Consider the following 16,290-nt stretch of genomic DNA (forward strand, 5'->3'; position numbering starts at 1 on the left):
CCTTATAGGTTTATTTCTTAGAACTTTATCTTCCAGAATTTCCAGAAAATATATATGTGACATTTTTAATTAGAAAAATACAAGTGAACTTATGCCCAATTCATTTTAAATATGGTATTTCAGATTAATATTTAACATGCAAAGAAAAACTAACTTTGAACACTACCATCGTTATATAACTTACCTTAGTATTTTGTTTCGCTTCACCAAGAAAACAGCTGGATAAAAGATTTCTTAAAAAAAAAAAAATTACGCTTGTGCGGGGTAGCTTTGGAAAGCAGAAAAAGCACAGTTTTGGGTTTCAACTGACCTGTGTTATTCTGGACAAGTGACTTCTGGGTGTGTTTCCTCGTGGCTAACTTGGGGCTGTAGAATTAAAGAAATCGAATACCCGGGCAAAGTTAAAGTGACGCCACCTCCTGCATCCTTACACAGGCGAGCACAACTCTTTCCACATGTGCATGCATTTTTTTCTCGCGTCCACCCTAAGGACGGCACTGCACTGGTTCCAAAGCCTCCTCACAGCTGACGACACAGCCCGAGGGCGCGAGGACCCTGTCCAGCACCTGCTGTGGTGGGCGGTGGCCCTGAACCAACCTGCCCGGACGTCTTCCTCCGGAGGTGACAGGCACCGCTCGCGTCTGGACGTCCCCCTCGGGGCTGCGGGAGGGCTGCCCTTCCCGACTCGCGGGCCGAGAACTGCAATGGCATTTCCGGTCGACGATCTGGAGCCCGAGAGCACAGGAAAAACAGATGTGGTTCCGCTTGATGCCCATCAAGAGGTCGATCACCCCGCACCGGGGTAACCGTACCCGCCCCATCACAAGCCCTAGGGAGTCCACCACACCTTATTCTACACTCAGCTAGACCTCATCTCGGCTCCCCTACACTCGCCCCTCCCACTGCCTTTAAAAATGGTGAACCGAGCTGCTAGACTTGACAACACTCAGGAAGAAGGGCGTGTCCTCCAAACATAAAAATGCGTGCGAATGAGGGACTCGAGAGCTTGGGTCTCATTGTCGCGATTAAGGAAGGCCAAGTAACCTCGCCGTTATCCGAGCTGGCGAGTGATCACGTCTACTACCGGGCACTCGGGGCGGGGAGCAAACGAGAAGCCCCGGTCTTTGCAGACTCGCAGAGTCCCGCGGGCGAAACCCGCCGCTGACTTCCACACCAGTTCGCGAGCTGTCAAGACTGTTCAAATTCCCGCTTCTCTTCCGGTTGCTAGGATACACCGCAGCCACCTTCTCCAATCAGCACGCATCTTCTTTACGTCCAATCACAGAAGCCAGAAGAGCTGGGGTGGGAGGTGAAAGGTCACGCCGCTGCGCGGCGGCCATTTCTCTAGACGCTCCGCGGCTGGTTTCTACAGCGGCAGCTCTAGACACGAGGAGTCGGCGGCAGCTGGGTCGGCGGAGGGGGGTCTACAACGTCCGCCCGTATTCGCGATGGTGAGGAACGAGAGACCTGCTGAGGAAAGAGAACGAGGGGCGGGGGCGACAGTCCGGCCGGGCCTGGGGTTGCTTCGCGCCTTCGCCCATTCATCCGCGCGGGGCGCCTGGCCCTTCCTCGCCGCTCTGGGCTTCCGAGGCGCGCGCCCCGGGCGACGCGTTTCCCTCCCCTGAGAACCTCAGCCTCCTTCCCGCTTTTTATATTGGATCCCGGCTTTCGGTCCTTCTTACTCGTTGAGTTGATAAAAGGTCGGAGTAAAACTGAAGCTCATTTTCGCTCTCCGCCCCGCAACACTGCGGAACCGCCGGCCCCTCTGGTTACTGGGAGCCTGGCCCGAGGCCCGCTGAGGCCTTGGAGCTTTCGTGGGCTCGTCCAGCGAGTGTCATTGACATGCTGCCTGCCGGCTACTGACTTTGGGCTTTAGGAAGGTGGGGTGCAGACTCCTGTAGACCCTGTTGGGGATGAACTCAGTCGGGTGTGGGAGGTGGACTTTAGCCAAATAACAGAAATATGCGGGTGTAAGTAATGGTGATGGAGGGCAGCAAGTGAGGATTCTGAGAGAGGGCGCGGGGGGCCCATTAAAGGGTAGGTCAGTTGGTCTGACCAGGACGTGGTTGGTCTCCCAAGGAGTGGGGGGTTTAACCCGAAACCGGGAGCAGGAGTGAGACCCTGCGGCCGGCCGCAAAGAGAGCTTGAGATGTTGGAGAGGTTGACAGAAAGGTGCACGGGCTTGCAGAAAAACAGTGGTTCTCAGATGGGGTGTTGGAAGGATTTGTCTGTTCCAACTGCAGTTGGCAGTCACGTAGTTAGGTGTGTTACACAGAAATGACTTGTTTAGATGTAGACTTTTAAAGGGGTAATAAACTGGAGTGAAATTTGGGGGTCCCCTTAGGAGGTTATTGGGACTGAGTCCAGTGTTCTCTGGTTTATTAGGCAAGGTTCTTGTCTGTTTCTTTTCGTTGGGATGAGCAGATGAGAAAGAAATGTCAGAATTCACCGAGTACTGGTGGTGGTGTATGCGGTAGGCTGGTTTTGAGTGATTTCATTAAGAGATCTTGCTCTTGATAGAAAATCAAAGCTTACAGCATTAAAACGAAAGACTGTATGGTGTGATCCCCTCCCTGCTCGTGTAGCCTTTTATTTGGGGCACTCACAGACAGTTCAGAATGTTTCTGTGTCTTCTGAGGTTATCTTGTTTATCTTCCTCGTTTTGACATAGGCTCCCTATCTGGAACAGTTTTTTTTCTGTGGAGATAACCTCACCCTTTGTGTTTTTTTTTTGTTTTTTTTTTACTTTTTTTAATATTTAAAAAAAATCTTTATTTGGTACAGGGTCTTGCTATGTGGCTTGGACTTGTACTGCTCCTCCTGTTTTCAGCCTCCCCAGCGCTAGGATTACAGGCCTGTGTCACCATGCCCAGTTTTGGTGTGCCAGCGTTGTGGGGCCCACAAGGCATACAGATGGTATCAGTGATTGAACTTGGGTCCTTGTACTTGCCAGGCAGGCAGGTAGACCACCCAGCTATCTCCCTAGCCCCCAACCTCACCCTTTAAAACTAAGGTATCTTTTATTTCAGGCACCCTTCCTGTTGCTTTTTTCCCTGGTGAGATACTCTCACCTTGCGCATAGCATTTCTCATCTTACATGTAGCATTGTGCAGTATAAATGTTTGTTGGAGGACTTCTGTACCTCTTAGAACCCCTCTTTTTGGAGATGCTTTGACTTGTGTTTCTATAGAGCTTGGAACTGAGTGATGTGGGTCGTGTTTCATTTGGATATCGTGTTAATGTGTTTCATATGTTTCATACACTGACACAGACATTAGTGTGTCTGTGTACTGGGGATTGAACCCAAGGCCTGGTAAATGTTAAAGAAACAATTTCTGAGCCACAACCCCTGCCCTTGGATACCATAAAATACTGATTGGTAAGTGGTAGAGGAGAATGGGTGATGGATGCTGAGCTAAGGAAAAGGAATCAGTGGTGTCCTTTTCTTGTTCTTCACAGAGTTTACCCCTCAATCCCAAGCCTTTCCTCAACGGATTAACAGGAAAGCCAGTGATGGTGAAGCTGAAGTGGGGGATGGAGTACAAGGGCTACCTGGTCTCCGTAGATGGCTACATGAACATGCAGGTGAGCTGATGAATGAAGAAGGCTACACATTTCTGTTTCTTTTGCTGTAACTTATTGTTCAAGGATTTGGTGTAACAAAGAATATATGCAATTAAGTTGATAAAGGTAAAGCAACATTCAGGAATTAAATGGAGGCCACAGAAGGTGTTACAAGTATGAGGCACTAGGTTAAGACCTAGAGTTAAATCAGAATTGAGCCACACATTTCATTCATAGTGGTTACGGAAACACTTTGATATTTGATCCATAATGCCACAAGGAAGCACACTAGTTTGCTGGAGAAAACAAAGCTTCTCAGTATTTCTGGAAGAAATTTTTTGGGAAGGGAAATCATGCTAAACGTACACCATAGAAAGCATTTCTTCATAGGGAAGACAGATCAACCAAAGAAATGAGTTGACTGAATACCTATTATAGTAGTTTCTGTAAATGTTTCAGCATTTTTCTCCCCCACAGAACTTATTTAAAATTTCCCCTATGGACCGTTTTTCAAATGTATGTTCAGTAGTTGGAAGTACATTTACTTTGCTGTACAGCCATCACCATTATTTGTTTCTAAAACTTTTTCACATCTAAAAATAAAACTAATCATTAAAAAATAACTCCCCCTTCCTCTCCAGGCCCGTGATAACCACTCTTGATTCTGTTCTGTGCGCCTTTGTCTTTCTCAGTACCTATAAGTAGAATGCTAGCGTACAGTCAGCTGTGTGCATCTGTGGGGTCCGTTTGTGCAGGTTCCATATCTGTAGATTCAGCCAACTGCAGATTGAAAATACAGATATTCCTCCTTTAGTGACCTGCCTGCTCAATTGGTCACATTTATGACCTGCTACTTGGATTTGCAAACTTTTTTTTGTACTGTTTTGTCCCATCTCGATAGAGGCACAATATCATTTTGTATAATACATCTTGTTTATACAGTACTATAATTTTTGCTCATTGTACTGTATCAAGTTGTACTGTAGTGGGTCAGCGAGATAGTTTAGTGGACTAAGTGCCTGCTTAGGCAAGCACAGGGACTGGGATTCAGCCCTGGCCCTGACCCCAGTTGTGCTGAGCCAGCCAATGAGACCAGGCCTGGTGATGCATGCCTGTAATCCCAGCACTGGAGAGGCTGAAAATAGGAGGATCACTAGGAGTCTGAGCTGCATAGTGAGACCCTATACCAAATACATTTTTTTTTAAAAAAAAAGCACTATAGTTTTATGTTCTGTTATATAGTACAGTACTACTACATGTAAGGGCAAACTCATCAAGCTGGAGTTTCCTTTGACTATTTCTGAGTATTGTAATGTACATACTATGTATACTTCCTGACTTAGCAACCCAAATTAAGCAACCTGATTTAATTTGGTCATTAAATGGGGAATGACTATGGCGGAGTTGCATCTATACTGAACATGTGCAAGTGTTTTTCTGGCCATTGATCTGTTAACAGTTGTTTATATAGCATTTACACTGTGTTAAGTATTATAGGATCTAGTGATAATGCCATAACCTGATGTGATCTCAAGTATTAGAGATGCTGTGAAAAAAAAAGCAGCAAGGGAGTGGCAAAGTATGCAATAGTAGAAAGGCTTGCCTTTCTGAGTGTCTTAGTTACTGTTTCGTTGTTACCCAGTACTTGCATGTTAAGAGAGAAAGTGTTTGTGTAGCTCCCAGTTCATAGAGAGGTTTCAGTCCAGTTAGCTGGCTTCAAGGCAGGGCTGTATGGCAGAGGAGAAAGACCTCTTGGCATGGCAGTGGCAGGGCGAGATCAAGGGAAAGGGTTGGGGTACACATAGACACCCTTCCAGGCTGCGCCCACAATGACCCACTCTCAGTGACCCACTCTTCCTAGCAGTCTTTTTTTTTTTTTTTTGGCGGAACCGGGATTGAACTCAGGTCCTTGCGCCTGCCAAGGAAGCGCTTATTCTACTGAGCCATCTCCCCGGCGCCTAGTTCCTAGCAGTCTTCACCTCCCCAAATCACACCCAGCCATAGACTCACTGATGTCTCACTCCCATGCTCCAGTCACTGCCCCAAAGTCGCATCTGTACGTATAAGTGGCTTTGAGGGGACATCTAGATATTAACCATGACACAAAGAAGTGAATTTAAGCCCAGACTGGAAGTAGTAACCCGAGAGTATCTGGGAAAGAGCATCCAGTGTGAGGGGACAGCAGGTGCTAGGCTCCTGTGGCAGGGCTTGCTTGGTGTGTTCAGGAAGAGCCAGGCACAGCGGCAGAGTGAATTGGGAACAAAGAGAGTTGGGTTGGGGTGGCAGTCACTGAAAGCCTTGTAAGCAGTGGTGAGGGCTTGGAATGTGATACATGGTAGCCTTTGGAACATTGTGAGTAATTTAAATAAGCCGGGCAAGGCATACCTATACAGTAGGATCGGTGTGAGTTTGAGAGTAGCCTGGGCTACCGTGTGAGCTCAAGGCTAACCTGAACTACATAGTGAGACCTTGTCTCAAAAAGAAAAAAGAAACCTGTTAAATGTTGGAGAACATGGTAAAAATAATGTCTTTTTTAAACATTATGCATTATTTTGGGTTGCTGTCCCCAGTCATCTCAGGTACCATATTTAAGATGACGCCATATTCTTGGTTGTGGGCGCTGACTTGGTTTTCAACAAAGCCATAACATCAGTGGAAGTACCACTCATAAAGTGCTTTACACGAGCTTCATCTCCTCAAAGCTCTATTTTCCTTTCCCTTGTTCACTCACCTACTTATGTAGAAAGTGAAAAATCATGAAAAACTTTTTAAAAGAGAAATGAGAGCCGGCCAAATAGCTCAGCGGATTAAAGCGCCTGCTTAGGCAGATGCAGGGACCTGGGCCTGCCGTGCTGGCCCCCCCCATCACATGCCTGTAATCCCAGCATTTGGGAGGCTGTTAACAGGAGGATCACTGCAAGTCTGATCTATACAGTAAGACCCTGTAGACCCTGTCCTAAAATAAAAATAGAAAAATAAAAGAGAAGTGACGTAAATTTGCTTTTTTTTCTAGTTTTTTTGAGCCCCAGCTAACACTGGGAGTGATTTTAAGTATTGTAGGTAAATTTTATTACCTATATGTAGAAGAAAATCTAAACATTTAAAATGAGAAATGACAGAGATCCCAGAAAAAACTCTACAGGTCATGCTTAACTTTCAACTCCTCTTTAAGAACTTGCTTTTTCCTTATACATTATTTTACAAGATGAAAGCTGCTTCCTCAACATGCTGCTCTGGTGTACGATAGAAATAACACAACCTGGGAGGCTTTAACAACATTTAAAACAAGCTTTATTATATATATAAGGTTTACATTCATGTATACTACTTAAAACCAAAAAGAACTATAACAGTAATAGAAAGCTAATTAATTATTTGTTACAGATAAATTTGAAGTGTTGGTATACAAAGGTCTCAGTTAAATTTCTCTCACCAATATATTTTACTCCTGTGCAATTATGCTAATATATTTCTTTTTTAAAGCTTGCAAATACAGAAGAATACATAGACGGGGCATTGTCTGGACATCTGGGTGAAGTTTTAATAAGGTAAGATGTAGCAGTAGTGTATGTGAAGTTACTGGTGAGCGTTAGAAGTACCTGTTCAATTAGTTCCTTAGCTGGGAACCACATTTTTATTGCTATTAATTTCATATAGTACTCTATAACTAAAGTGCAGAAATCTTTTGAAATTGTAAATTGGTCAAAGGTAAAATTTAAGTGCTTCAGAGTTACAATATCCTAAAGATTTTTCTTGTATTAACGTTATACTTTCTGGTTCTTGGCTGTATCCTCTTTGAGTGGGCTTTGTTACCAGAACTTAGTTTTGAATTCTAGTTATTTTGGTTCCTAAGGAGGTTTGTAATGCCCATTTTTTTTAGCACTAGCAAGCCTCAAATTCTAGTAATTACTCCCTTTAGAAAGTCATAAAGATGTCACTTTATGGCAGTCGCATGGTAAATAAATAAATGTCAGTATGATTTTTAACAAATCTAGGTAAAAGGTTTTAGAAGGAGTGATACAAATTTAGCTTTTAAGTGTTATCATAATGAAAAAGTTAGCAGTGGTAACTCAGATCATGTGTGGTTTCTTGGTGAAATAACAGTGGGCTGTTTTTCTGCTTCCAGGTGTAATAATGTCCTTTATATTCGAGGTGTTGAAGAGGAAGAAGAGGATGGGGAAATGAGAGAATAGCATCTTTTGTGTGTTTGTTTTTATATATATATTTCTAGACAATAAAGATGTGTTGTTTTTCAACTTGACTTTGTAACTATCATGTATATATTTACATGTGAAGCTCAACTGGGTTAAAACAGTTGAAAAGTAATTCACAGAACTAATCCTTTACAACCTACCAATTTCATTTAAGTTGGTTTTCTTTTGTAAGCACAGTACTTTTCTATAGCAAATAATTGTAAACTTCAGACCTTTTTTTTATGAAGGTGTATTTCAACCCTTTTTCTATTGTGTATTAACTGATACCTTTGAAAAATGTTGTTTTTGAACCACTTTAACATTTTCTTAATATTAGTTTAGTAGGTTACATATTCCATTTCAGTGTAAGCTAAATTATGTACACATTGTGGCTAAAATTACGTCTCAAAATTAAAATATTGTGAAGATAGGGCACAGAGAAATTCTGAAATGACATTTAGGCTGAATACGTAAGATTTGTTCACATAAGAAAGTAAAATTTTCTGAATAGAACTTAATTTGAAGTAAAGACCAGTTCTGAGACATAAGGTAGTAGTGTTCACTTGTGTTTAAACCCTTCAGCATCCTTCAGATATTTTAAGAGTTGTCCATTGTTAAAAGGTACACACCCTAGCGATAACTGCTATGAACTTCCTCACAGACCACTTGAGGTACTAATGCATCATCATCGAAATTCTCTTTACCAGAAAAAGATGGTACTGCACTTAAATGGCCATTCCCATTAGGTATTTCAATATGGTCGTTCTGGATATGTATGTAGAAGGCAACCTAAATTATAAATGATTAACTATGTGGCATAATAATTGTGAATAACTGGAAACTTCAACAGAAGAAAGTAGCTCTCATTCCCAAACCTGCATCCAGCCTTCCCAGTAAGGACCACTCTTGGATTGTTGGGGCAGAATGTTTCCACTGATGAGAGCCAGAATCTAACACGTTCTGGTAGTAAAATACCTTATTGCTCCCATTCAACTAAAAAAAAAAATCTTCCTCTTGTGATTTTGTTTTTGAATCACTGAGCAAGAGGATTCTGTGTCTGCTACTGGATGGTGGTTTTGAACGGAAGATGAGTCGTCTTCCCACCTGGAACAAGAAAAGCAAACCATTTTCTGTGAAAGTGCGTAAGATACTAATAGTAACCTCAATTTTATAAGGAGTAATATGGCTTAAAATACTCGGTAGTCATTTACAGGTACAAGGGGAGTAATAGCCTCATGGGTGTCCACTGCTAGGCCAAGGTAAGTAGTGAATTGAGCGCCCCTAGGCAGAAGACAGCGGTGGGTTTGAAGGAGTAGGGTGATGGAGGTAAAGGCAGCCAGCAGCATGTGACCCCAGGAAGGGTCACATTGGAAGCCATATGTCATTTCTCGAATTGTCACAGCCCATTTTTCCTTCATGTTTGAGAAATTTCTTTCTTGGTGTTCACAAGTCTTGTTAAAAAATAACCTCAGAAAATGACTATCTGCAACAGCAGTGTTAGTGCTGATTCTTGGTACTTCCCTACCAGAAGAGGTTTAGGGAAGCCCCAGGGTCACAGCTGCACTTTCTGAAGCATATATACTCAGGTACACCACTGAGGATCCCCCTTCTGTTTTTATCTTGCTTTTGTAAGTGGAGTGGTACCTTTACTAATAAACTTGAGATTTGAGGGACCCTCACTGCTCAGAGGGGTATGATGTTGGCAGCACAGTTCTCATGTGACGCTTTGCATTGCAGAAGTGTTGACGTTGCTGGTCTCCAGCGACCTAGTAACTGTCACTTGTCCATCACGACAGAAATGCCCTTGTGGGATTGGAACCCTGCAATTCCTTTTCTAATGTCAGAGGTTTTGAAATTGTCAGTGGTCTTTGGTAACACTGATTAACATTGCCTATGACGAAGTGTCCTGAGGGTATGTGTAAACAGAGGTCTGTGTGTTGACACAGGACAGTCATTCTTGCAGGTTCAGTTTTCTTTCTCATCTTCATCTGGGTGTTCACTGTGTGCCAGACACTGGTGATGTAAAGGGCATGGATGTCATGGTCTAGAAGGAAAGGTGGCTCTTTTTCAAAGTTGGGTGTGGCAGGATTACTGAGTAGTAGGTCATGTGGAAGCGGGCAGTGGTTAATCTCTGTGGAGGAGAGAACCTGAGGAAAATTCGTAGAAAGAACTGAGGTAAGTTACTTTGGATAATACACTTATTTAAATAAAGTATTTTAGGATAATTGCCACTTTCTGACATTTTAACAGTTACTGTCTCTCAGAACTTTTTTCAGATTCTTCCCTGAAGAGGCTGCTTGTAAGCACATTCTATTCAGTAGCTGTTACACAGTAAGAATCACATGGCCACCCCAGCTTTGCAGGTGACTGTGGCAGTGTCCTCCTGCATTCTGTTTCAGACCCTGCCCCAGAGGAGAGTGGCACACGAGACAAAAGCCCATCTTCCCAGTGTAGCAATCACAGGCCACAGGTCCATGTCTGCCTGATCCCAAACTTCTGCTTGGATGTGTTCACGTGGTACAAAGGCTGGTGGCTGGTGGCTTCAGGCGCTGGCGATCTTGGTGGTAAGCGTGCTTGTCCGTGCGTGATGCTTGGCTCAGTCTTGCTACAGCTGGTTAATCAAGTTGGTTTTTGGTCCCAGTTCTGCTAAGTCAGCGATGACCAAGCAAATCATTTTAACTAATTATCTGAACAGTGTAGGAATTAGAAGGCCTTTCCAGTGACATGTAATTCTCTGAATTCACTGTACAAAGTGAGTGAAAGCACAATTCATAGCTATGATTATAAGAAAATTGAGTATTGTAATACATAGTTGTTACAAGGTTAGCAGTACATGTTTTCAGTAAATAACTACTGCCTTTCTTGTGGGGCTCTTACATGTACACAACGCATCTTCATTCCTTTCCCTTCATCTCTTGGTCCCCTTTCCACAGAGAAAGACGTGTCTCTCTACTTCCTTTTATCTCTTATTCTGGTCTTTGCATTTCTGAGTTCATATAAGAGACACCATGTGGTATTTGAGCTTGGGTGTCACATTTCCTTAGACATTATGGCCTCATCGGCATCCATTTTCCTACAAAGGACTCAGGTTTATTGGGACAGTGGCACCCCAGCGAGGGTAGATACCACATTTTCTATCTGTTCATCTGTTGGTGGGCATATAGGCTGTTTCCAAGATTCAGCTATGAGGAGCTGTGCTGCTGTGAATGTGAGTATGCATGAATCGCTGGAATGTGAGGTCTTTAACTCTTGGGAAAATACCTAGAAAGGGAATAGGAGGGTCAAATAGAACTTTTGTTTTTAGTTTTCTGTAGAGTCTTTGTACTGGCAGTTGTCATTTACATTCCCACCAACAATATAGAAGGGCTCCTTTTTTTACCACAAGTTCACCAGCATTTGTTATTATTTGATTTTTTGATGATAGTCAAAAATCTTCCTTGGATAAGACAGAATCTCAGTGTTTGAATTTGCGTTTTCCTGATGGTCAGTGATGGTGAATATTTCTTCATGTGTTTATTGGCCATTTGTATGTGTGAGAAGTATTACTCATTTCAGTTACTCATTTTTTGATTGGGCTTCATACTTGGGAGGGATGTAATTTTTTGAGCACTTTATATATTTTAGATACTAGTCTTCTGAGGAATAGCTGGCAGAAAATTTTTTCCCACTGATAGGTTGTCTCCACTCTGGTTGTTTGCTTTGCTGTACAGATGATGTAATTTGCTGTGATCCCATTTTTTGGTTATTGGTACCGTTTCCTCTGACACTGGGGTTCTTTTCAGAAAGTTCTTGTGTATGCCTATGGCTTTGGGAGTTTTACCTTCCAGCATATTGTTAATTGCTTTACCATTTAGATCTTTGCTCCATTTTGATTTTTAGTACACGGTGACAGATCTGGATGTAGACTCCGTCTTCTGCATGTGGTTAGCAAGCTTCCTCAGCACCATTTATAGAGACACTGATTTTCCTCTAGTGTGTTTTTTGACCCCTTTGTCAGCAATCAGTTAAATGAGCTGGTGTCTGCTGCTTCTCTTGTTACCCGTCAGTTCACGTCTGTTTCTGTGTTAATCCCATGCTGTTTTTACTGTAGCTTTGTAATATGACTTCCAATCTAGGCTTGTGGTGATGCATTTTGCTTTGCTCTTATTACCCAGGACTGCTTTTGTTATTCTGGATTTCTTGGATTCATGTGAATTTTAGGAGCATTTTTTCCAGCTCTAAGAAGAATGTTATTGGTATTTTGATTGTGAGTGCATTAACTCTGTTCGTCAGTTTGGGAAGTGTGGCCATTGTAATTACTGTTCGGCCTATCCAGAAACAGGGAATATCCTTCCATATTCTGATTCCTCTTTGAACTCCTTTTTTAGAGTACTGTAGTTTTTACTATAGAAGTCTTTCAGTTCTTGAGTTAGCTTAATTCCTAAATATGTGCTTTTTTTTTTTTTTTTTGATACTGCCATGAATGCTATGGTTTTCCTAATTTCTCAGTGAGTTCATTGGTATACAAGAACACTAATTGATGTTTTTAGGCAATTTCTTGGTTTTATTGAACATGGTGCCAGTCCTCCAGAAGACTCCTAGAATAACCAAGCTCAGCATAACAATAGAATACAAAATCAAGGCACAAAAGAATCAATAGTGTATTTTGTATAAGGTATAGTATTGATTTGTGTGTGTTGATTTTGTAGCCTACTGCATTGCTGAATTTGATTATTCTAGGAGTCTTTTGGTAGAATATTCTTGCATAGATACTGATGCAGAAAATTTAATAGTTATTGCCTCCAAAAAGGGAAACTGAGGAAGATTTATTTCACTAAATCCTCTCGCATCTTTTGAACTTTGAGCCATATGCCTGTATTGCCTGTTCAAAAAAAGGCATTAAAAGCGGCTTCAGGACTTGAGGATTAAAGAAAGAGGAGAGGGAAGAGGCTGCTTTTAGTAATAAGTGTGTCTAGTAGAGAACTGTAAGTCTAGTAATGTGAATCACTCTGAAATAGCAGGGAACCAGAGTGAGGCCATTTGAAGCCACGGGCTGGGAAGACTCGCTTGCAAGTTCCGCCTAGGAAAGGTACAAGGATAAGGTGTTTTGTTTCTGTACCATGCAAGCACTCGTACTGATGTGTGGCGGGATCTAGTGGTAAAACACACACCTTTTTCTTTGGTTGTGCTACTGCCCTTTCCAGAGCAGCCTTTAGCCTTTCTTCTTGGTATCTTTGTTTTTCTTTCATTTTCTCTTCACGCAACCTGTCATAGGAGGGAAGGAACATTTTCATATAATTTTTTCCACAATTTACAGAAATGGAAGATCAACATCATTACTCCTTAGTAAGAACTAAGGCCTCCCATAAGAATAGCCTTAGAGTCCTCCTGCCAATCTTAAATCCTGTCTGAAATGGGGAGAAATTTCATTTTGCCACTCTACAAAAAGTAAAGTCTACCCAGATCTTGGTCTGCAAGACCAGCCCCTTTTCACAGCACTCTGTGCTTGATGGCCACTTAAATTGCAGCTGTCCCCAGCATCCCCTTAGAGCCTTTCCCCATCAGAATAGCAGTCATGCAGAGAACCATGCGGATCAGAAGTGTAGAGCTCAGGGTGCTCGCATGACAGTGTTCGTCCCAGTTAATCTTTTCAGATGATATCCCTCACTTAAGACTAATAAATCCTACTTGCCTTACCCTGTTTAGGGACAAATGTACACAGATTGTCTAGTGACAAGGCTTGTTGCACGGCAGGCACCTGACACAAAATGCTGCACAGTTACATCCTAAGTGGGAGACTATGTCCTATGGGACGGGAGTAATATTTATGGAGCATTTTATGTGCAAACTTGGGGGCTATGGTAGGTGCCTCTAACCAGGAGGAAATCAACTAAAATACTTCTCAAACTAAAATTCTGTTCATGAAAATAAATGGAATTAGATTCATGTCTTACTGCTGAAAATAAGTTGTAATTAAACTGAAGAGAATATATTTGCTACTGTAAAAAGCATACAAGTAACTGCTAATAAGTTCTTGTTGGGCTTTTTTTTTTTCTTCTCTTCAGTTTATGTATTTGGTACAGGGTCTCAGTATGCAGCTTGCACTTGTAGCGGTCCTCCTGTTTTCAGCCTCCCCAGCCCTGGGATTACACGCTTGTGCCACTATGCCTGGTCTCAGTGGCCAACTCAGCGTGTCTGGGGGCGGGGCCGGCACGGCATGTGGTGCTTGGAATTGAACCCCAGTCCCTATGTTTGCCTGAGCAGGCACTTCGTCCATTGAGCTCTCTCACCAGCCCTAGTTGGTTATCTTGGGAAGGTGTAATCCTCCATTTACTCATTGTTAAGTTTGCTTTCTATTCAGTAAGACCCTAGCAGGATCACCTTAATATATTCTGGACTATTTATATGGGAGAAACAATATTTCCCACGTTCCAGTAATGGAGTCAAAGGGAGGTAGCTGGGAGGGGGATTAAAAAGGAAAGCTTATACACTGAGTTATATACATGTTCCTGCTCCCCAAGGTGAATGTGGACTTCCTGTCCTGTAATCCTGTACTTGTAGAAACAACATCATACCTATCACTAAGTGCTAACATCTGAGGACTTGCTATGTGCCAAGGACGTTCAGTGCTTTTCCATGGACTATATAATCCTCATCTAACAACCCTATGGGATAAGTAGCATTGTTGCTACCACTTTACGGATAAGAGACTGGAGGAGACCCTGGGTGGTGGGCGGTCCTGGCCGAGTGAGAAGTTTGCTAAGGGTGGAATTGAGCAGAGGTGGCTATTCATGAAATCATTCCCCCAGCTTCCTCTCAAGCCAGGGACATACTTTTGCCGCCGTTCCTTCTGCTTGAGCCTCTCAATTGCTTCCACGTTTTCCTTGGGAATGGCCTCAATGAGGTCGCTCAGCTCCACCATGCGGGACTCCACCTTGACCAGCTTCTGAACGGGGTTCAGGCTGCCGACCTCGGCTTCGCCAATGCACACCTTGTACACTTGATTGATTTTCTTACTAAGCGAGTCGATCAGCTTTTCCTGCGTTTGAGAACAGAAGAGCAGAAAACATCACATCGCAACAAATAAGTGGAAAATTCCATTGTACTATGGTAGAATGAATGGAAAGGTCATTTTATTAAATTTTTTTGGGGGGGATGAAACCCAGGGCCTCACTGCGTGCATACAAAGCATGTACTCTACTGCTGTCCTACACCCGGCCCCTTTTAAAAGAAAAGCTTTGGTAAGGCAGACCAGTGAAAAAATGCAGCAGGTATTATAATCACATTAAAGACATTTATATCATAATTTAGAGTAACTTTGCATTGTTTTCTTAAAAAACATTTAATGGTAGATAAACAGTCTAAGAAGACAGAGTATCTTTTTGCTTGAACGTTTTTGTGTATCTGCTTCCCTTACATTCAAGTAAAGGCAGCGTGTACATTTGAAATCCTTTCAAGCCCCTAGTGACACAATGTGTGAGCCCCTTTTTTTGCATTTCCTACTTGAATTGCTAATCCTAAGTCATTGTGTGTCTCAGTTCCTTGCACGCTGGCCTGGTGACAGAGACCACGTCCTTGCTGTAACTACACACTTGGTAAATGAATGCAGTCTTTCAGAGAAAAATGTATACAAACAAGTGGACTCCCAGGTGGCCTACCAGGGCCTTTCTGGGTTACTTGTCACCGTCCCCATGGGGAAGTCAGCGCCATAGTCTTCTCTAAACGGAAGCCAAACCTTGCCGATCCCTCTTCTTTGCTTCTGTGTTCTTGTAACTTGCTGGGGACTTGGGCAGCTAAGTAAGTGTGTTTCAGGACCATAAAAAAGTTGTCACTCTTTCTCCCCCATGTACCCAGAATTCTTCATGAGAGAACCTCAGTAAACTGCTAGAGGGAGTCATTTTAAGGTTGCATCCTGTCCTGATCCCCCATCTGCTGGCAAAGACGACGAGAATCATGGTCAAGAGCAAATCTCCGGGCTGGGGCAACGGCTCAATAGCGCAAGGCCCTGCCTGGCAAGCACAAGGTCCTGAGTTTGATTTCCAGTACCAAAAACCAAAACAACAACAACGAAACCAAATTCTGTCACATCCAAGACAGTGTGGCTCACAGAGTGCAGGTCCACTAGCTCTCTACAGCCCCTAGGATTTATTAATGGCTCTGTTCCAGTCCCAAGAATGGACTGCCTCTGCTGCCTCTGAGTTTAACAAGCTCGCACAGTCCTGTTTACCTCACGTCTTCTTTCCTATTTCTATGAAAAATACAGTTCTTTTGGAAAACATGGAGAAATACAAAGTAATAAGCAAAAATCCTATTTGCCAGAAAGCCCCCTTTTATTCCTCCCTAAGATAACATGTTGTGCTTCATGTTTATATAATACTACATTCCTTTTGGAAAGCTTGGGCACAGACACACCAAAGAATATAAAAGGAAAAAAGTGAAAGTAATCCATCAGGTTGAAATATACACCACATATGAAAAAAGTCCCTGTTGTGTAAATAATTAAAGCAGTAAAATACATGGTGATTTTTGTATGGAACGCTGGTTTTGAGAGAAA

General features: G+C 42.8%; 2 protein-coding genes across 2 annotated transcripts in view; one reads left to right on the forward strand and one right to left on the reverse strand.

Annotated features, from left to right (window-relative positions):
- The first annotated feature begins 1,329 nt into the window (after positions 1-1,329).
- On the forward strand, positions 1,330-7,825 carry Snrpf (small nuclear ribonucleoprotein polypeptide F). The gene is made up of 4 exons (XM_023716529.1): positions 1,330-1,451; positions 3,460-3,585; positions 7,048-7,112; positions 7,691-7,825. The coding sequence occupies exons 1-4, from the start codon at positions 1,449-1,451 to the stop codon at positions 7,755-7,757; spliced, it is 261 nt and encodes an 86-aa protein (XP_023572297.1). The 5' UTR covers positions 1,330-1,448; the 3' UTR covers positions 7,758-7,825.
- An 86-nt stretch (positions 7,826-7,911) lies between these two features.
- Positions 7,912-16,290, reverse strand: part of Ccdc38 (coiled-coil domain containing 38) — a 48,546-nt gene continuing 40,167 nt past the window's right edge. The window contains exons 14-16 of the mRNA XM_023716534.1: positions 14,570-14,775; positions 12,908-13,001; positions 7,912-8,861 (exon numbers count right to left, since the gene is read on the reverse strand). Coding sequence (XP_023572302.1) covers positions 8,751-8,861; positions 12,908-13,001; positions 14,570-14,775 — 411 coding nt within the window. The 3' untranslated portion in view covers positions 7,912-8,750. The remainder of the gene's footprint in view (positions 8,862-12,907; positions 13,002-14,569; positions 14,776-16,290) is intronic.

This window comes from Octodon degus, unplaced genomic scaffold (genome assembly GCF_000260255.1).
Source record: "Octodon degus isolate 3935 unplaced genomic scaffold, OctDeg1.0 scaffold00004, whole genome shotgun sequence".
Classification (NCBI taxonomy): Eukaryota; Metazoa; Chordata; class Mammalia; order Rodentia; family Octodontidae; genus Octodon; species Octodon degus.